General features: G+C 48.0%; 1 protein-coding gene across 1 annotated transcript in view; it reads right to left on the reverse strand.

Annotated features, from left to right (window-relative positions):
* LOC147108994 (tubulin polyglutamylase TTLL5-like) overlaps window positions 1-19,868 on the reverse strand; it is a 166,084-nt gene that overhangs the window by 141,236 nt on the left and 4,980 nt on the right. Inside the window, exons 2-3 of the mRNA XM_086004163.1 lie at window positions 2,631-2,692; window positions 151-242 (exon numbers count right to left, since the gene is read on the reverse strand). Of these exons, the coding sequence (XP_085860289.1) occupies window positions 151-242; window positions 2,631-2,692 (154 nt within the window). The remainder of the gene's footprint in view (window positions 1-150; window positions 243-2,630; window positions 2,693-19,868) is intronic.

Here is a 19,868-nt window from a genome sequence, read left to right on the forward strand (position 1 = left end):
GCTCAAATCCTAGAGTGGGACTTTAGCCCACAACCTGATGACTCAGAGGCAGGAGTGCTACCAACACAGCCAAAGCTTATACTTAAAGTAGTCACTGGCCCTTTCCCCCAAGACACAGAATAGCACATGTTTTGCGAGGCAATACTTTACCGGAGCTTTGTGGGACTGTGGCTGAGCCGGGAGATCGAAACCAGTCTTCCCTGATCTGCCTTGTCGTACTATTGGGTTGTGACAGACAAATCCTATTGATGTAAAAGAAATCAGAGATTACTTTCAAATAAATGAAATTCATTAATCTTCAGATTAGGAGATAATTCCTCTCCCCCGCCCTCAAACATTCTCCCCTTCTCTCCATTGCACGACGTACCTTGCATGAGTAGGTAGAAGATATTTGGGGAGATACTCGGCGGCATCATCCGAAGACACAATATCAGGTTCCACATGTACGCTGACGACACCCAGCTCTACCTCACCGCCACCTCTCTCGACCCCTCCACTGCCTCGGATTTATCACGCTGCTTGTCCAACATCCAGTACTGGATGAGCAGAAATGTTCTCCAACTAAATATTGGGAAGACCGAAGCCATTGTCTTCGGTCCCCACCACAATCTCCGTTCCTTTGCCACCGACTCCATCCCTCTCCCTGGTCACTGTGTGAGGCTGAGCCAGTCCGTTCGTAACTTTGGTGTCGTATTGGACCCTGAGATGAGCTTCTGACCACATATCAGCTCCATCACCAAGACCATCTACTTCCACCTCCGTAACACAGAATCATAGGTATTTACAACACAGAAGAGGCCATTCGCTCCATTGTGCCGGCCGACAAAGAGCTCTCCAGTCTAATCCCACTTTCCAGCTCTTGGTCCATAGCCCTGTAGGTTACGACACTTCAAATGCATAGCCAAGTACTTTTTAAATGCAGTGAGGATTTCTGCCTCTACCAGCCTTTCAGGCAGTGAGTTCCAGAGCCTCTGGGTGAAAAATGTTTTCCTCAACTCCCCTCTCATCCTTCAACCAATTACTTTAAATCTATGCCCCCCGGTTATTGGCCTCTCTGCTAAGGGAAATAGGTCCTTCCTATCCATCCTTTCTAGGCCCCTCATAATTTTATACACCTCAATCAAGTCTCCCCTCAGCCTCCTCTGTTCCAAAGAAAACAACCCCAGCCTCTCCAATCTTTCCTCAGAGCTAAAATTCTCCAGTTCTGGCAACATTCTCCATTGCCTGTCTCTGCCCTTTCACAAAGAGTAGTGGAAATCTGGAACTCTCTCCACTGAAAGGCTGATCTGGACCTCAACTCCATTGACCCGCCTTTGCTCCATATCCCTTGATACCCTTACCCAACAAAAATCGATCAAACTCAGCTTTGAAAATGTCAATTGTCCCCAGCATCCACAGCCTTTTGGGGCAGAGAGTTCTAGATTTCCATTACCCTTTGTGTGAAGAAGTGCTTCCTGATTTCACTCTTGAATGGTCTGGCTCTAACTTTAAGATTATGTCCCCTTGCCATCATTCCAAACTATTCTACTGCTCAAAGTCCATTTCTCCTCTGTGAGGTACCTTGGGACATTTAACCATAAATCAAGCACCATGTGTTACTTTCTCTCTTTGACTGTGTTTCCCTCCCCACACCTTAATTTTCTTCTCTCACTTGTAAATGCACGTTGTTAGTGAGACAACGTAACTCGCAAGTGCCGCAGGTGTCAGTAACTTCGAACGGTTACATCAGGGACTGATTGTTTTTGTTTAAAAGGTCACTCCAACACATTTCTACAATACATTGAGATCTTAAGAGACTTTTTCGTTCTTAGATAAACACTCAGATTGGTTTACTTACTGCAGTCATCATACTAATAAACCGTAGCTCAAATGGCACATAACCCTATACAGTGCATTGCTGTGCGATACATTTCTTGTATGACACTATTCATTCATCCTCTCAAACTGCTCTGATCAGTGACAGCCATGCACCTCCAGCGAGTACTCCATGGCTTACCTTACACCCCAAGCTTGAACCAGCACATTCTGCACTCGTGGTGCTGGCTGTTTTTTCCCTGCAGTTCACACGGACACACTATAAATATGTCACACACCTGCTACACTGAAATCTGGTGAGCGTAACAGGCAAACGTCATAAGGCAACATGAAGCAGCCTGACATCAGCAAGGGAACAGGCATACGCCATTCAAGTGCTTTAAAATCCAGCTAAATTCTCCCCCTCTCTACCCAAACTGCTCAAATGGTATTCCTACATGAGGACCGCTAGATAAACCCAAAGTGCTATAAGTATTTTTATAGGACATGTTTCTATATTAAAGATGCTACATAACTGCAAGTTTTTGTTCGAAGAAAGAACTTACATTTCTATAGCGCCTTTCACTTCCTCAGGATGTCTCAAATCACAGCTAATGAAGTACTTTTGAAGTGTAGTCACTGCTGTAATGTAGGAAATGCAGCCGCCAATTTGCGCACAGCAAGCTCCCACAAACAGCAATGAGGCAAATCACCAGATAATAAGCAACAAAGGTCAATTCCAAATGAATTTTTGGCTGCTGCTCACTCTCGGGTATCAAAGCCGTTTTCAAAAGGTGAAAAAAGTAACTGCTTGCTCCCAAGAAACAGGCACTCACCCACTAACGTGAACATGTCCGACAGCAAGCTCGCTTTGATCTTCAGATCCAAAGGCGCATCACTATTGAGAAATAAAGGAAAATTCAAATCAGAGACTGGTCCAGACTCACGCAGATTCCACGCTGTACAGCTATCAGTACAATGAAACCCAGTTACTGTATAACGAACTGTAGAACCACAGATATTACAGCACAGAAAGAACAGAAAGACCATCGTCAATACCTTCACCGAAGCGTACGAGAGCATGGGCCTTACACTAAACATCCGTAAGACAAAGGTCCTCTACCAACCTGCCCCCGCCACACAGTACTGCCCCCAGATTATCAAAATCCACAACGAGGCCTTGGACAACGTGGACCACTTTTCATGCCTCGGGAGCCTACTGTCAACAAGGGCAGATGTCGATGACGAATTCCAACACCGCCTTCAGTGTGCCAGTGCAGCCTTCGGTTGCCTGAGGAAGAGAGTGTTTGAAGACCAGGACCTCAAACCCGGCACCAAGCTCATGGTCTACAGAGCAGCAGTGATACCCGCCCTCCTGTATGCTTCAGAGACATGGACCATGTACAGCAGACACCTCACAGCACTGGAGAGGTACCACCAACGCTGCCTCCGCAAGATCCTGCAAATCCATTGGCAGGATAGGCGCACCAACGTCAGTGTTCTCGCTCAGGCCAACATCCCCAGCATCGAAGCTTTGACCACGCTCGATCAGCTCCGATGGACGGGTCACATCGTCCGCATGCCCGATACGAGACTCCCAAAACAAGCGCTCTACTCGGAGCTCCGGCACGGCAAGAGAGCCCCAGGTGGGCAGAGGGAACGCTTCAAGGACACCCTCAAAGCCTCCTTGAAAAAGTGCAACATCCCCACCGACACCTGGGAATCCCTGGCCTAAGACCGCACAAAGTGGAGGAGAGGCATCTGGGAAGGCACCGAACACCTCGAGTCTCTTCGCCGGGAGCAAGCGGAAGCCAAGCGCAGGCAGCGCAAGGAGCGCACGTCAACCCAAGAACCCGCCCCTTCAACCACCGTCTGCCCCACCTGTGACCGAGACTGCAGGTCCCGTATTGGACTCATCAGTCACCTGAGAACTCATTTTTAATGTGGAAGCAAGTCATCCTCGGTTCCGAGGGACTGCCTAAGAAGACGACGACAATGAAACCCAGTTATAATGAACTGTAGAACCACAGATATTACAGCATTTGGCCCATCGTGTCTGTGTCAGTGCCAGCTCTTCAAGTGGAACGATCGAATCCAATTCCCATCTTTTCCATAGGATTAGGAACATAGGAACAGGAGGAGGCAATTCAGACTGTCTAGAAACAATAATCCGCAACAAAATTAATTGGCTTTTGGAAATGTATGGGCTAATAAATGAAAATCAGCACGGATTTGTTAAATGCAAATCGTGTTCACACACACAGAATCACACAGACCCCACAGTGCAGATAGAGGCCATTTCGGCCCATCGAGCCTGCACCGACACATATCCCACCCGATTCCCATAACCCAACGTATTTAATCCCCCTAACACTAAGGGTCAATTTATCATAGCCAATCAACCTAGCCCGCACATCTTTGGACTAACTCGATCGAGTTCTTTGATGAAGTAACGGAGAGGGTTGATGAGGGTAGTGCGGTTGATGTTGTGTATATGGACTTTCAAAAGGTGTTTGACAAAGTACCACATAATAGACCTGTTAGCAAAATTAAAGCCCATGAGATCAAAAGGACAGTGGCAGCACGGACACAAACGTGGCTAAGGGACAGAAAGCAGAGAGTAGTGGTGAGCGGTTGTTTTTCAGACTGGAGGGAAGTGTACAGTGGTGTCCCCCAGGGGTCGGTATTGGGGCCACTGCTCTTTTTGATATATAATAATGACCTGGACTTGGGTATACAGGGCAAAATTTCAAAGTTTCAAAGATAACACAAAACTCAGCAATGTAGTAAGCAATGAGGAGAGTAGCAGCAGACTTCAGGAGGACAAAGGCAGACTGGTGAAATGGGCAGACACATGGCAGATGACATTTAATACAGAGAAGTGTGAAGTGATACATTTTGGTAGGAAGAATGAGGTGAGGCAATATGAACTAAATGGTTTAATTTTTAAGTGGGTGCAGGAAGAAAGAGACCTGGGGGTGTCTGTACACAAATCTTTGAAGGTGGCAGGACAAGTTGAGAAGGCTGTTAAAAAGACTGGTTAGGTCTCAGCTGGAGTATTGTGTTCAATTCTGCGCACTTCACTTTGGGAAGGATGTCAAGGCCTTGGAGAGGGTGCAGAGGAGATTTACCAGAATTGTACAAGGGATGAGGGAGTTCAGTTATGTGGAGAGACTGAAGAAGCTGGGGTTGTTCTCCTTAGAGCAGAGAAGTTTAAGAGAAGATTTGATAGAACGGTTTTGATAGAGTAAATAAGGAGAAACTGTTTTCACTGGTAGAAGGGTTGGTAACCAGAGGACAAAGATTTAAGGTGATTGGCAAAAGAACCAAAGGCAACATGAGGTAAGATTTTTTTTACGCAGCGAGTTGTTGTGATCTGGAATGCGCTGCCTGAAAGGGCGGTGGAAGCAGATTCAATAGTAACTTTCAAAAGAGAATTAGATAAATACTTGAAGGGAAAACATTTACAGGGCTATGGGGAAAGAGCAGGGGAGCGGGTCACGGAGTGCAGCTTGGAACAGAGTGTAAATGTGCGAGTTTGCCTCCAGGAGAGCAGGAGTTAAAAATCTGCATGAGGGGACAGAGAACCAGCGGGAGTTTGGCTCTGTGAAACCCCCCAACCGCATTCGGAGAAAAATAAAAGGTGACATCACAGGGAAGAGGCAGCGGACCTGAGCGGGAGCGAGAGCGGAAGCGGAGCAAATAAACAGCGCGGCAGAGGAAGGCCCGAGAGCAGAGGCAGCGGACCTGAGCGGGAGCGAGAGCGGAGGCGGAGCAAATAAACAGCGCGGCAGAGGAAGGCCCGAGAGCAGAGGCAGCGGACCCGACAAAAGAAACAAGGAGTGACATCACAGGAAAGCAGAGAAGTGATTGGTTGGTCAGTATTTCTCTCTTTTCTTCGCCATGGGCTTAAATTAAGAGCTGGGATTAAAAACTAAACATTCAAAACTTAAACACTTAATTAATTAAATACATTAGAAATGGCAGGGCAGGCGATGCGTTACTGCTGCATCATATGGGAGCTGGTGGACATCATTGAGGTCCACGGCAACCACATTTGCAGTAAGTGTTGGTTGCTCGAGGAACTTCGGCTCCGTGTTGATGAGCTGGAGTCCGAATTTCAAACACTGCGACACATCAGGGAGGGGGAGAGTTACCTGGACGCTGTGTTCCAGGAGGCAGTCACACCTCTTAGATTGATTCATTCAAATTTGGTCCGTGGTCAGGGACAGGTGGGTGTGACTACGAGCGAGGCAGGTATGGGGAACTAGGAGGTAGTGGTGGAGGAGCCTCAGCCCTTGCTCTTGTCCAACTGTTACGAGGTTCTTACTCCCTGTGTGGATGAGAGCAGGGACTGCAGTGAGGATAAGTAAACTGACCACAGCATCGTGGTACAGGGAGCCATTCAAATAGGCGGAGCAAAAAGAAATGTGGTAGTGGTAGGGGACAGTATAGTTAGGGGGATAGACACTGTTCTCTGCAGCCAAGAGCATGAGTCCCAAAGGCTGTGTTGTCTGCTCGGTGCCAGGGTAAAGGACATCTCCTCTGGGCTGGAGAGGAACTTGGAGTGGGAGGGGGAGGATCCAGTTGTCCTGGTCCATGTAGGTACCAACGACATAGGTAGGACAAAGAAAGAGGTTCTGCTGAGGGAGTATGAGCAGCTAGGGGCTAAATTAAAAAGCAGAACCACAAAGGTAATCTTCTTCTTCTTAGGCAGTCCCTCGGAACCGAGGATGACTTGCTTCCACATTAAAAATGAGTTCTCAGGTGACTGATGAGTCCAATGCGGGACCTACAGTCTCTGTCACAGGTGGGGCAGACGGTGGTTGAAGGGGCGGGTGGGTGGGGTGCTTAGATGACGTGCACTCCTTGCGCTTGGCTTCCGCTTGCTCCCGGCGAATGACTCGAGGTGTTCGGCGCCTTCTTGGATGCTTCTTCTCCACTTTGTGTGGTCTTGGGCCAGGGATTCCCAGGTGTCAGTGGGGATGTTGCACTTTTTCAAGGAGTCTTTGAAGGTGTCCTTGAAACGTTTCCTCTGCCCACCTGGGGCTCTCTTGCCGTGCCGGAGCTCCGAGTAGAACGCTTGTTTTGGGAGTCTCGTATCGGGCATGCGGACGATGTGACCCGTCCATCGGAGCTGATTGAGCGTGGTCAGAGCTTCGATGCTGGGGATGTTGGCCTGAGCGAGAACACTGACGTTGGTGCGCCTATCCTGCCAATGAATTTGCAGGATCTTGCGGAGGCAGCGTTGGTGGTACCTCTGCAGTGCTGTGAGGTGCCTGCTGTACATGGTCCATGTCTCTGAGGCATACAGGAGGGCGGGTATCACTGCTGCTCTGTAGACCATGAGCTTAGTGCCGGGTTTGAGGTCCTGGTCTTCAAACACTCTCTTCCTCAGGTGACCGAAGGCTGCACTGGCACACTGAAGGCAGTGTTGGATTTTGTCATCGACGTCTGCCCTTGTTGACAGTAGGCTCCCAAAGTATGGAAAGTGGTCCATGTTGTCCAAGGCCTTGTCGTGGATTTTGATAATCGGGGGGCAGTACTGTGTGGCGGGGGCAGGTTGGTAGAGGACCTTTGTCTTACAGATGTTTAGTGTAAGGCCCATGCTCTCGTACGCTTCGGTGAAGGTGTTGACGATGGTTTGGGGTTCAACCTCTGAGTGAGCGCAGACGCAAGCGCGTCTGCATACAGTAATTCGATGACAGAGGATGGGACGACTTTGGATCTGGACTGGAGGCGACGGAGGTTGAACAGTTTCCCATTTGTTCTGTAAATTAGCTCCACTCCAGCGGGGAGCTTACTGAGGGTGAAATGGAGCATTGCAGCAAGGAAGGTCGAGAAGAGCGTTGGTGCAATGACACAGCCTTGCTTGACCCCGGTTCGTACGTGAATTGAGTCTGTGGTGGAACCGTTGATCAGGATCACATCTTGCATGTCATCGTGAAGCAGGCGGAGGGTGGTGACAAATTTTGAGGGCAGCCGAATTTGAGGAGGACACTCCATAATCCCTCACGATTGACAGTGTCGAAGGCCTTTGTGAGATCAAAGAAGGCCATGTACAGTGGTTGGTGCTGTTCCCTGCATTTCTCTTGTAATTGAAGATCATGTCCATTGTGCCCCTTAGTGGGCGGAATCCGCATTGCGACTCTAGGAGGAGCTCTTCGGCCACTGGGAGAAGGCGATTAAGGAGGATTCTTGCGATGACTTTCCCTGTGGCAGACATTCCCTGTGGCAGACAGCAGGGAAACCCCTCTGTAATTACTGCAATCGGACTTGTCACCTTTCTTGAAGATGGTCATAATTACAACGTCTCTGAGATCCCCTGCCATGCTCTCCTCCTTCCAGATAAGAGAAATGAGTTCATGAATTTGCGCCAGTAGTGCTTCTCCACCATGCTTTAGTGCCTCGGTGGGGATTCCATCTGCTCCTGAGGCCTTGTTGTTCTTCAGTTGTCGTATGGCCTTTTCAACCACATGCCGGGCTAGGATTGTGCTGAGATGGTGGCGGGTAGCATGCTGTGGGATGGAGTTGAGGACACTCGCGTCGAAGACAGAGTCTCGGTTAAGGAGATCTTCGAAGTGCTCCTTCCAGCGGGCACTGACTGCTTCCCTGTCCCTGATGAGTACCTCTCCGTTCTTGGCCCGCAGTGGGGTAGGGCCTTGGGTGCTTGGGCCACAGATGATCTTGACTGCGCTAAAGAATCCATGCACGTCGTGGTTGTCGGCTAGCTGCTGGATCTCCTGTGCTTTCTCCACCCACCATCTGTTCTTTAGGCTTTAGGTCATGAGTTTTTTGTTGGACCTCGGCCTTCAGGCGTCTGTAGAGCTGCTTTCTTGCTCTCAAGTTCTGTTGCTGTTTCCAGATCAGGAATGCCTAGCGTTTGCGGCTGATTAACTCCTGGATCTCCTGGTCATTCTCGTCGAACCAGTCTTGGTGTTTCCTGGTCGAGTGACCGAGCGTCTCTTCACTGGTGCTGATTATGGAGGTCTTGAGTGCAGACCAGGCGCTGTGGGCACTCTGTGACTCTGCATCACTGGGAGTCGTCAGGTTGGTTGTGAGGCGCAGGCTGAATAGGGCTTTCTTAGCAGGGTCTTTGAGTGCTCCAGCGTTGATTTTCCTGCGGCATTGTTTCTGTTGCTGCTGCTGTTTTGGGGCTACATTGATGGAGATGACAGAGCGGATTAGGTGGTGGTCTGTCCAGCAGTCGTCAGCTCCTGTCATGGCGCGGGTGATGCGGACATCCTTGCGGTCCCTCGCTCGGATGATGACGTAGTCCAGCAGATGCCAGTGCTTGGAGCGAGAGTACTGCCATGAAGCCTCTCTCTGCCGGAACAAGGTGTTGGTTATGACAAGGTCATGTTCTAAGCATTTCATCAGGAGGAGGGTACCGTTGGAGTTGGCTTTCCCTACCCCCTCTCTGCCGATCACACCTCCCCAGTGGTCTGTGTCTTTTCCAACTCTGGCGTTAAAGTGGCCAAGGAGGATCAGCTTGTCACCCGTTGGGACTCGGGACAGGGATTGTTCGAGGCTGGAGCAGAATTCCTCTTTGGTCTCGTCTGTGGCTTCCAGCGTTGGGGCATACGCACTGATGACCGTAGTGCACTTGTTTCTGGCTAGGGTGAGCCGTAGAGTCATGAGGCGTTCCTTTATACCGCTAGGAGAGTCTCTGAGACGCCCGACTAGTTCATTTTTTATGGCGAAGCCTACCTCATGGAGGCGGCGTTCTTCTTCAGGTTTGCATTTCTAGAAGAAGGTGTAGCCACCGCCTTGCTCCTTGAGCTGGCCTTCCCCTGCCTGTCGGGTCTCACTTAGGGCGGCGATGTCTATGTCGAAACGTCTGAGCTCCCGGGCAACGATAGCAGTACGGCGTTCCAGTCTGTCGCTGTTGGGGTTGTCCATGAGGGTCCTGACGTTCCAGGTCCCAAACTTCATTTTAAAGAGTGAAAGATGCCTGTGCGTGAATTCTTTTAACGTGGGGTGGCCGTTGCACACCAGCTTGGCTGACACGGGCTTGACAGAGCAAGGTCTTGGTCCAATGGCAAGGGGATCCAAGACGATTGGAGACCAGGCTCTGCTACAATGGCCTAGCACACACACACAAACATACTCCTACTGTCCTCCTCCCTCCTTCCCGCAGGTCCTCTCTGCCTGGGATTTGTAGGATGCATTGTGGTCCTCCCGACCTCGCTGTTGGCCCGTGCCGCACCTTCCCTGGGCCCCGACCCCGCTGTTGGTCCACACTGCGCCACTCCTGCGCCTTGACCTCGCTGCTGGGCTCATCCTCACTTCTGGGTCCCAGCCTCAGACATGAATGATGTTGTCTCTCACAGGATCAAATTAGCACTGATATTATCGTGATCCCTGGCCCCGAGCTCCACTCGCGATCCACTAGTCACTAGATCACTAGTTCAGTGGAGAAGCGTAGTCTTGACGGCAGAGGGGTCTGGGAATTTGGGAGCTAAGTTTAAGTGAAGAGCCAGTGCTCATGAAGGTAATAATCTCTGGATTACTACCTGAGCCACGTGCAAATTGGCATAGGGTAAATAAGATCAGTGAGATGAACAAGTGGCTCAAAGATTGGTGTGGGAGAAATGGGTTTCGATTCATGGGGCACTGGCACCAGTACTGGGATAAGAGGGAGCTGTTCCGTCGAGACGGGCTTCACCTGAACCAGGCTGGGACCAGTGTCCCGGCGAATCGAATAACTAGGGCTGTAGACTGGGCTTTAAACTAAATAGTGGGGGAGGAGGGGTCCGCTGAGCGCTAATTTAAAAAGTCAAAGAAAAATGAGAAGGCAAAAGTGCAGGGTAGCGATGGGGTAATGATAACCAGAGTGTGACAGGAAGGGACAGAGCGTATACACATAAGAGTGCATCAGAAAGAGGGGTCAGAGTAGGGAAAAATGGTAAAAAGACAAAATTAAAAGCTCTATATCTGAATGCATGCAGCATTCATAACAAGATAGATGAGTTGACAGCACAAATAGAAATAAATGGGTATGATCTGATAGCCATTACAGAGACGTGGTTGCAAGGTGACCAAGGCTGGGAGCTGAATATTCCGGGGTATTCGCCATTTCGTAAGGATAGGCAGAAAGGAAAAGGAGGTGGTGTAGCTCTGTTAATAAGGGATGAGATCCGTGCAGTAATGAGAAATGATATTGGCCTAGAAGATCAAGACGTAGAATCAGTTTGGGTGGAGATAAGAAATAATAAGGGCAAGAAGTCACTGGTGGGAGTGGTCTACACGCCCCCAAACAGTAGCCACACTGTAGGACAGAGTATAAATCAAGAAATAATAGAGGCTTGTAAGAAAGGTACGGCTATAATCATGGGAGATTTCAATTTTCATATTGATTGGACAAAGCAAATTGGCAAAGGTAGACTTGAGGAAGAGTTCTTAGAGTGTATACGGGATGGTTTCTTGGAACAATATGTTGTAGAACCAACCAGGGAGAAGACTATTTTAGATCTGGTAATGTGTAACGAGGCTGGATTAATTAATGATCTCGAAGTAAAGGATCCTCTTGGGAAGAGTGATCATAGCATGGTAGAATTTCAAATTCAGTTTGAGGGTGAGAAAGCTAGGTCTCAAACTAGTGTCCTGAACTTAAATAAAGGTCATTACAAAGGTATGAAGGCAGACTTGGTTAAAGTGGACTGGGAAAATATATTACAGGGTAAAACTGCAGAAAAGCAGTGGCAAACATTTAAGGAGATATTTCATAACTCTCAGCAAAGATATATTCCAGTGAGAAAGAAAGACTCTAAGAGAAGGATGAACCATCCGTGGCTAACTAAGGAAGTAAAGGATGGGATCAAATTGAAAACAAAGGCATACAATGTTGTGAAGAATAATGGAAGGCCAGAGGATTGGGAAATTTTTTAAAACCAGCAAAGGACGACTAAAAAAATGATAGAGAGAAGATAGCTTATGAGAGTAAGCTAGCAAGAAGTATAAAAACAGACAGATAATGCTTTTACAGGTATATAAAAAGAGAGTAGCTAAAGTAAACGTTGGTCCCCTTGAGGATGAGTCTGGGGAATTAATAATGGGAAACAGGGAAATGGCGGAGACTTTGAACAAATATTTTGGATCGGTCTTCACGGTAGAAGACACTAAAAGTATCCCAATAATGGATAATCAAGGGGCTATTGGGGTGGGGGGGGTGCGAAATTAAAACAATCACTATCACTAGAGAGAAAGTACTCGGCAAACTAATGGGACTAAAGGTGGACAAGACCCCTGGACCCGATGGCCTGCATCCTAGGGTCTTAAAAGAGGTGGCTGCAGAGATAGTGGATGCATTGGTTGTAATCTACCAAAATTCCCTGGATTCTGGAAAGGTCCCAGCGGACTGGAAAACCGCAAATGTAACGCCCCTATTTAAGAAAGGAGGGAGACAGAAAGCAGGCAACTATCGACCAGTTAGCCTAACGTCTGTCATTGGGAAAATGCTGGAGTCCATCATTAAGGAAGTGATAGCAGGACATTTAGAAAATCAGAATATAGTCAAGCAGTCAGCATGGTTTTATGAAATGGATATCATGTTTGACAAATTTGCTGGAGTTCTTTGAAGATGTAATGAGCAGGGTGGATAAAGGGGAACCAGCAGATGTTGTGTATTTGGATTTCCAGAAGGCATTCGATAAGGTGCCACATAAAAGGTTACTACACAAGATACGAGCTCACAGGGTTGGGGGTAATATATTAGCATGGACAGAGGATTGGCTAACTAACAGAAAACAGAGAGTCAGGATAAATGGGTCATTTTCAGGTTGGCAAACTGTAACTAGTGGATCAGGGATCATTGCTGGGGCCTCAACTATTTACAATCTATATTAATGACTTGGATGAAGGGACTGAGTGTAATGTAGCCAAATTTGCTGATGATACAAAGATAGGTGGGAAAGCAAATTGTGAGGAGGATGCAAAGAATCTCCAAAGGGATATAGAGAGGCTAAGTGAGTGGGCAAAAATCTGGCAGATGGAGTTTAATGTGGGAAAATACGAGGTTATCCACTTTGGTAGGAAAAATAAAAAAGCAAATTATTATTTAAATGGGGAGAGATTACAAAATGCTGAGGTACAGAGGGATCTGGGGGTCCTTGTACATGAATCACAAAAAGTTAGCATGCAGGTACAGCAAGTAATTAGGAAGGCAAATGGAATGTTGGCCTTTATTGCAAAGGGAATGGAGTATAAAAGTAGGGAAGTCCTGTTACAACTGTACAAGGCGTTGGTGAGACCACACCTGGAGTACTGCGTACAGTTTTGGTCTCCTTATTTAAGGAAGGATATACTTGCATTGGAGGCAGTTCAGAGAAGGTTCACGAGGTTGATTCCGGAGATGAAGGGCTTGTCTTATGAAGAAAGGTTGAGCAGGTTGGGCCTATACTCATTGGAGTTTAGAAGAATGAGAGGGGATCTTATTGAAACATAAGATTCTGAAGGGGCTTGAGAGCTGTGGAGGCTGGGTCATTGAATATATTTAAGGTGGAGATAGACAGATTTTTGAACGATAAGGGAGTCGAGGGTTATGGGGAGCGGGCAGGGAAGTGGAGTTGAGGCCAAGATCAGATCAGCCATGATCTATTGAATGGCGGAGCAGGCTCGAGGGGTCAAATGACCGACTCCTGCTCCTACGTCTTATGTTCTTATTAATGGGAGAGCTCTACCAAAGAGCTGGCACAGGCACAATGGGCCAAATGGCCACCTTCTGTGCTGTATCATTCTCTGATTAGCTACTTGTGCTAGAGCATTCCATGTTCTAACATTCCTGTGGGACAAAAGATTCTTTGAATATTCCCCTTCATTTTTCCAGTGATACCCTCAGGCTGTGTTCCTCCACAGTGACTGAGTCACCAACCACCAAAAACAATCTTGAACTATTTAGCCTCTCAAAATCTATCAGAGTTTTGATAACCTACTGGATTCCCCACCTTCTCTCTCCCAGGGTAAACTGGCTCAATTTTTCAAGACATTCTTCACAACTATAACCTTTCACCCCTGGAATCTTCCGAGAGAATCTTCACTGAGCCCCGTCTGTAGCTCTGATGTACTTCCTATGATCACCTTTTATAATGAAACTTCACAAGGCATCGCAATATAATTAGGTTCAGTGTAAAAATAGATTAAAGGTGAAGGGCTCGATTTTGTCAATGGGGAGCTTTTGGAGGCGGGACTCCCACTTTTTGGGTTGTAGCCCCGCCTCCAACTACTTGTGGCCAACCCACGCGATTTTCCCTTGATTGACCTTGTTACGCCCGCCCAGCGGGCTCAGCAGGCCAATTAAGGGACACCTGGTTACTGGTGACATCAGCGATTGGCATTTCATCTGTCAAGAGCTTTTGACAGATGAAAAATCAGCGTTTGAGAGCTCTGTGAAGCTGTCAAACACTGACAATCTGTTTTCTAACTTGAGTCCTTCTACTCAGACTCAGTTAGAGATCTCTCCAGACCAGAAAGCAGAGGCTGCAGCTTTTGACAGTTCAACGGCCATTCTGCTTTCTGTGCCGGTGAGCTGAGGAACTCCCGAGAACTGAAGGAAGGAAGCCTGCAGGAGAAAGTAAAGGTAAGTAAAACTTATTAAAACATTTTACACTTACCTCACACACTTACCTCTGCATACATGCACCCATCACTCACCTGCACAACGGACATCTCGACCCCTCCAACCCCTGCAGACCGACGGTCCGCCTCGCTAACTTGGCGTGGTTCGGAGCCGTCGGACAGCCCACACTTCAGGGCTAAAAATAGGGATTAGGCAAAAAACTGCCTGTTAACTACCTGTTAACAGGCAGTTAATTGGCACTAATCCCCTTCCTGCCTCGGGGAGGCGGCTCCCAGCACAGGTCGGGTACCCGCCTCCTGAGACATTGGCACGGGGGCGGGTTGGGGGCAGGATGGGTTCCTGCCCCCCGATTCTGCAATTTTCCCACCACTCCCGCCTCCAAACCCGCCTCCTCGGGGCTTGGAAAATCGAGCCCAAAGAGTTGAGGACAAAGATGCTTGGGTGGAAAGATAAGCAAGATAGGAAGGGACCTCGCCCAAATCAAGGAACAATTGCCAAATGGAGCCATAGATCGGCAAAGAGAAATATTTAAACAGGAGATGGAAAGGAAACAAATTAAGTACATCCCAGGAAAGGGAAAAAGGGAATATGTCAAAGGCTGGGGTTCCATGGATGGATCGGTCGGGAGATTAGTTCAAATTTGAAACTGAAAACAGCACGTAGTGCTTACAGTGCAGATAACAAAAATGAAAGCCAGGACAAATATAAAGAAAATATAGGAAACTACAAATTTAGAAAGGCTTATAAAAAAAAAACAAGAAAATTAAAGGGCTATAAAAAGGCTTTCTACAGGGACATTCGCAGCAAGAGGTAGGGATCCTGCTGCCAAGAGATGGAGGAGACCTGCCTGCAGTGCAGAGTGAGGGAATGGCAGCGACTGAATCAGGAATTTGCCTCAGTTTTCACAGAGTAGGTGAATAGTGATTGGGAGTTAGAACTAGCAGAGGTGAGCATAGAACAGGTTAGTGGAGGCTGTTATTCAAAGAGAAACAGGCCAAAGTTACTCAGACTTAAGATAGGCAAATCACAGGGACCTGCCCATTTACATCCAAGGATCCTGAGGGAAGCTGGGAAAGAATACTGGAGGTTCTGATTCGAATCATAGAATCACACATGACAGGAGGAGGTCATTCGGCCCATTGTGCCTGTGCCGGCTCTTTGAAAGAACGATTCAGTTTGTCCCACTCTCTCTGATCTTTCCCCAGAGCCCTGCACATATTTCCTTTTCAAATATATATCCAATTCCCTTTTGAAAGTTACTATTGAATCTGCTTCCACCGCCCTTTCAGGCAGCGCATTTCGTATCGTAACAACCCGCTGTGTAAAAAAATGTCTTCTCATCTCTCCTTCTTTGGCTCAGTGTCAGTTTTCCTTATGCCTCTGTGAAGCTGCTTGGAATGTTTCTCTGTGCTAAAGGTGCAATGTAAATGCAAGTTGCTGTTTTGGTGTCTTACTCCACAACTCTGCTTCCCTTCGGGTGACCCCCGACTTCCTTTATTATTCTCCGAACATCCCCATTTTTAACTCATGTGCGCTGGGATTTGAACCCTTCACAACAGTGAACAGGGATCACATTTTTCAACTCCTTTACAGCCTCAAACTTCCATTAATGGCCTTCGCTCACCCCTTTATACGCATGTCTACTTTAACAAGTTCTCTCTTTGTTTATTTTCAAATTTAACAGTTCAATTTCCTTCACCATTCCTCATATCTCCAAATTCTGGAATTATTCTAACTGCTCAACTCGGTACCCTCGCGAGCACGGTAGCTTGTTCTGGGGACGTAGGTGTTGCTGGCAAGGCTGGCATTTCTTGCCCATCCCTCGTTGCCCTGAAACAGTGGCGACGGGCCTTCTCCTTCAAACCACTGCGGCTCTTGTATGGTTTTTTTCTGATCACTGAACCTTGCTGCAATTTCTAACAACCAAGGAGCCAGTAGCCAGGCCCATCGGGGGGTATTTAGAGTCAACCACACAGTGTGGGACTGGAGTATAAGAATCAGGAGTAGGCCACACGGCCCCTCGAGCCTGCTGCGCCATTCAATAAGATCGTGGCTGATCATCGACCTCAACTCCACTTTCCCGCCCGATCTCCATATCCCTTGATTCCCCTAGAGTCTGAAAATCTATCGATCTCAGCCTTGAATAGACTCCAAGACTCAGCATCCACAGCCCTCTGGGGCCGAGAATTCCAAAGATTCACCACCCTGCGAGTGAAGAAATTCCTCCTCATCTCAGTCTTAAATGGCCGACCCCTTATCCTGAGACTATGCTCCCTAGTTCTAGACTCTCCAGCCAGGGGAAACAACCTCTCAGCATCTACCCTCTCAGTCCCATTTCAGAATCTTGTATGCTCTTATTTCTTATGTTCTTATGTTCCTGAATGCGAACTCTCTGTGTTTCCTGTACGAGGACACCTAAATCTCTCTGAACACTAACATTTAATAGTTTCTCACCATTTAAAAAATATTCTGTCACGGGCAGGAGAGACCAAGTAGGGGCGGCAGCTTCCCAAAAGGACGTTGGCTAACCAGCTGCGTTTTTACAACAATCCGCCAGATTTTAGGGTCATTTTTCCATAAATTACCAGATTTATAGAATTCAATTTCACTACTTTTCACGGTCGGAGTTGAACGCAAGATCTCTGGGTTGCTTACTGTACCAAAAGGCATTCACATTTTTAGTTTATAACGTCAAGGAATTTCCCCTCGTGTTAGGTGGCATGAAATCAGCAAAACACCAGGTATAAAAGACTTGAAACTCCCAAAACTAACAAAAATTTTTTTTCCACATAAACGTAAGAAATAAAGAAGGTAGAGGCCAGCAGCAGGTGATTAATGAACAACGAACCAACTCCTGTGTCAAAGATTTGAAAACAATGAAGTATAAAAAGCCGTGCCTGGGTTATGTGTTATGATATTTGGCCGGGAATTTCCTCAGGGCTGCTCCTGCTCCGCTGCCATTGTCGCATAAGCACAGTTTGTGTCGCACTTCCGGTGAGGTTAGAGCAGCGGAGCGGGAGCAGCTCCAAGGAAATTCCCGGCCAATGTCAATCGCTGCAGAGTCTCATCCTGTTCTCACAGGCACACTGGACAGTGATCAGGAAAGTAAGGTTTTGAGTAGGAAACCATTGGCCCATCTAGTCTACATAAGAACATAAGACGTAGGAGCAGGAGTCGGTCATTTGGCCCCTCGAGCCGGCTCCGCCATTCAATAAGATCAAGGCTGATCTGATCTTGGCCTCAACTCCACTTCCCTGCCCGCTCCCCATAACCCTCGACTCCCTTACCTTTCAAAAATCTGTCTATCTCCACCTTAAATATATTTAATGACCCAGCCTCCACAGCTCTCTGGGGAAGAGAATGCCAAAGATTCACGACCCTCTGAGAGAAGAAATTCCTCCTCATCTCCGTTTTAAATGGGTGCCCCCTTATTCTGAAATTATGCCCCCTAGTTCTAGATTCCCCCACGAGGGGAACCATCTCCCCTGCATCTACCCTGTCGAGCCCCTTCAGAATCTTATGGGGGAGAAATTGAGTATAGCCCCGTTTGGGGCTCTAACTTCGCCAGGGCGCTAAAAGTAGCGCCCCGGAAAAATTAGCAATCCCGCGCCGGAAATTGGTCGGTTGCACCCCAAAGAGAAGCGCGGCGCTCCTGGAGGCACCCCACCTCCCTCTTGGGGCGCTGCGAGTGAATATCGTGGCGCTGCGGCACGTCGTGCTGCGGTATTGCAGGCCTTCCTCCCCTTCTTAAAGGGGAGGGGCCTTGTGCAGCGCGACCTGGGGCCCAGCTGGGCCCCCGGGGATCGGGAGTGCAGGCAAAAGAGCCCGGCACCCAAGAGAAGTGCCGGGCTCTTGAAGCGCAGCCGGCACTCCGCGGGGGGGGGGTGTTTCGGAGGCCGGGGACGGGAGCGCAGTCAGGTGCTGGCAGGCGGCCAACAGCTAAAATGGCCACCCCGCACCTCGCCTTTAATTTGCGCCTCCCCGGCTGCAGGTACGCCACCTTGACCCTGTTGGACATAGCGTCCGGCGGTAAATCAGGGGGCGCTCCCGAAGATTGCGGCCGGGGCGTGAGCGGGGCGCTGCGCACACCGGTGACGTCATCGCCAGCGGCGCAGCGCTAACGGTTAGCTCCACTACTAACCTCCAGCTGAATTTTGCGGGAGGCGTGGGCAGTGCCGCGCCCGGGCACTAGTTGGTTTGCGCCCCACTTAGCGCCCTCTTAAGGCGCTAACGGGTGGTGCAACCAACTGAATTTTTCCCCCTATATGTTTCAATAAGATCACCTCTTATTCTTCTAAAAACTCCACAGAAGGTAAGTACTGTAGAAAATATAGGGACAGAGTGATCTCCTGAACGAGTTTCGATCGCCTAGATGGGTCAGAGAGGAATTTCCCAGATTTTTTCTCCCAAATTGGCCATTGGGTTTTTTATCTGGTTTTTCGCCTCTCCCGGGAGATCACATGGGTTCGGGTGGATGGAGATTGATAGAAGATTTGAGGTTAGGATCAGATCAGCCATGATCTTATTGAATGGTGGAGCAGGCTCGAGGGGCCGATTGGCCTACTCCTGCTCCTATTTCTTATGTTCTTATGAGTATAGGCCCAACCTGCTCAACCTTTCTTCATAAGACAACCCCTTCATCTCTGGAATCAACCTAGTGAACCTTCTCTGAACTGCCTCCAATGCAAGTATATCCTTCCTTAAATAAGGAGACCAAAACTGTACGCAGTACTCCAGGTGTGGTCTCACCAACGCCTTGTACAGCTGTAACAGGACTTCCCTACTTTTATACTCCATTCCCTTTGCAATAAAGGCCAACACTCCATTTGCCTTCCTAATTATTGCTGTACCTGCATGCTAACTTTTTGTGATTCATGTACAAGGACCCCCAGATCCCTCTGTACCTCAGCATTTTGTAATCTCTCCCAATTTAAATAATAATTTGCTTTTTTATTTTTCCTACCAAAGTGGATAACCTTGCATTTTCCCACATTAAACTCCATCTGCCAGATTTTTGCCCACTCACTTAGCCTATCTATATCCATTTGGAGATTCTTTGCGTCCTCCACACAATTTGCTTTCCCACCTATCTTTGTATCATCAGCAAATTTAGCTACATTACACTCAGTCCCTTCATCCAAGTCATTAATATAGATTGTAAATAGTTGAGGCCCCAGCACTGATCCCTGCGGCACCCCACTAGTTACAGTTTGCCAACCTAAAAATTAACCATTTATCCCGACTCTCTTGTTTTCTGTTAGTTAGCCAATCCTCTATCCATGCTAATATATTACCCCCAACCCTGTGAGCTCTTATCTTGTGTAGTAACCTTTTATGTGGCACCTTATCGAATGCCCTCCGGAAATCCAAATACACCACATCTACTGGTTCCCCTTTATCCACCCTGCTCGTTACATCCTCAAAGAACTCCAGAAAATTTGTCAAACATGATTTCCCTTTCATAAAACCATGCTGACTCTGCTTGACTATATTATGA

The sequence above is a fragment of the Somniosus microcephalus genome, chromosome 12 (assembly GCF_052327205.1).
Source record: "Somniosus microcephalus isolate GS21.2 chromosome 12, FLI_Smic_1.0, whole genome shotgun sequence".
NCBI lineage: Eukaryota > Metazoa > Chordata > Chondrichthyes > Squaliformes > Somniosidae > Somniosus > Somniosus microcephalus.